Source organism: Piliocolobus tephrosceles, unplaced genomic scaffold (assembly GCF_002776525.5).
Source record: "Piliocolobus tephrosceles isolate RC106 unplaced genomic scaffold, ASM277652v3 unscaffolded_41222, whole genome shotgun sequence".
Taxonomy (NCBI): Eukaryota; Metazoa; Chordata; class Mammalia; order Primates; family Cercopithecidae; genus Piliocolobus; species Piliocolobus tephrosceles.
Window position 1 is genome coordinate 1 of NW_022325669.1, and position 1,610 is coordinate 1,610.

At 46.8% G+C, this 1,610-nt stretch overlaps 1 protein-coding gene across 1 annotated transcript; it reads left to right on the forward strand.

The window, feature by feature from the left end:
• Positions 1-216: 216 nt before the first annotated feature.
• LOC111533206 (keratin, type II cytoskeletal 6A-like) lies at positions 217-1,503 on the forward strand (the record flags this gene model as incomplete). The annotated part of the gene is made up of 2 exons (XM_023200060.1): positions 217-1,092; positions 1,443-1,503. Coding segments are annotated over exons 1-2 (393 nt in total), but the record flags the coding sequence as incomplete, so codon positions are not given.
• Between the last annotated feature and the right edge of the window lie 107 nt (positions 1,504-1,610).

Consider the following 1,610-nt stretch of genomic DNA (forward strand, 5'->3'; position numbering starts at 1 on the left):
CTCCACGGGGCACTTCAGGGTCCCCAGACCAGAGGAGCAACACATTCTTGCCAGGGAGACCTAGGAGGGAGGGAGAAGGGGACTCAGTGGGAGTGGCTGCCTGTGTACAGCAGGTATCAGGGATGGGCATCACTCCCACATGGGATCTCCAGATTGGTTCTCACTCCTGCCTAGGGAGAGCCAGAGCTTTTCATAACCCTGAAGCACAGATGATGCCATCAGAGAGTGGAGTAGGGTAACTCTTCCCTCTGAAGTATCTAAGAAAATGCCAGGAGTACACAGACTAGTAAATTACACTCTGTGGTCTGGGTAAGATGAAAAAAATTGGAAACAAAAGAAAGGATATTTTGGCTAGATTAAGAAAAAAGAGACTTCAGACATTTACAAATTATGTGGAAATGTTAATTAATCCTCAAAACAAAGAATGACCATAACATCAGGATGTTTTAGAGGAGACACTTGCACAAACGGGTAGTGAGACTGGAATCGAATCACTGGGCAACACTGAGCACCTCTTCTAACTGAGGTCCTATCAGTAATAAAAACTGTGTAAAATTTATCAGATGAATAATATTTTATAACTATGTTTGTGATTGTGGCTGGGAAAGGAAGGAAAAGACATGTTGAAACTCACTAATATGTTCAATAACTTAGAGAGTGAGAACATCTCAATGGTCCGTGGGACAATTTCTCTAGTGGCACTGGTGGGGTGCAAAGGAGAAGGGGTTGGGGGAGCAAAGCACAGCCTGAGCCTCTCTACATGCACTGTAGTAGCCCAGCACAATGGGGACCTCTCAGACCTGCCAGGAAACCTGATACCAGACACTTCTTTCTTCCTCCCTTTGCCTGGAAAATGACCATCTTCTCTCCTTTTCAGGTGCGGTTCCTGGAGCAGCAGAACAAGGTTCTGGAAACCAAGTGGACCCTGCTGCAGGAGCAGGGCACCAAGACCGTGAGGCAGAACCTGGAGCCATTGTTCGAGCAGTACATCAACAACCTCAGGAGGCAGCTGGACAGCATCGTTGGAGAACGGGGCCGCCTGGACTCCGAGCTCAGAGGCATGCAGGACCTGGTGGAGGACTTCAAGAACAAGTGAGTTAAACAGGAGAAATGGACTCAATTTCCTGCAGCACACACTTCAAGACTATTGGGTGACCAGGGCCAGATGGGGGTAAGATTCCTAACAACCCATGTCCATGGAAACAGAAAGCACAAATTAGTCTCTAGGAGCAAACCTGCAAGAACCACAAATGGTTATGGGAGGATGGTGAGATTAAAGAAGTGGCAAATTTAGTAGCAGCAAAAATAATCTCTTTGGCTCTCTGTGGCAGAAAAGCTCAATTAGAATATATTCCATTCGAGAAAAATGTTGGATTCCAGGCTGCTTTTCTGTTTCATCCTACCCACCGGCTCTAATATGTCCCATGCCTTTCTTCCTGTAGATATGAGGATGAAATCAACAAGCGCACAGCAGCAGAGAATGAATTTGTGACTCTGAAGAAGGTGAGCAGTTGAAGCCAGGGGTTCAAATTCACTTAGAAGGACAGAAGTGGCTCTGTGTCTCCGCTCACCTGGGAGAGGAGAATCGGTAGGGGGACTAGAAGATGGGT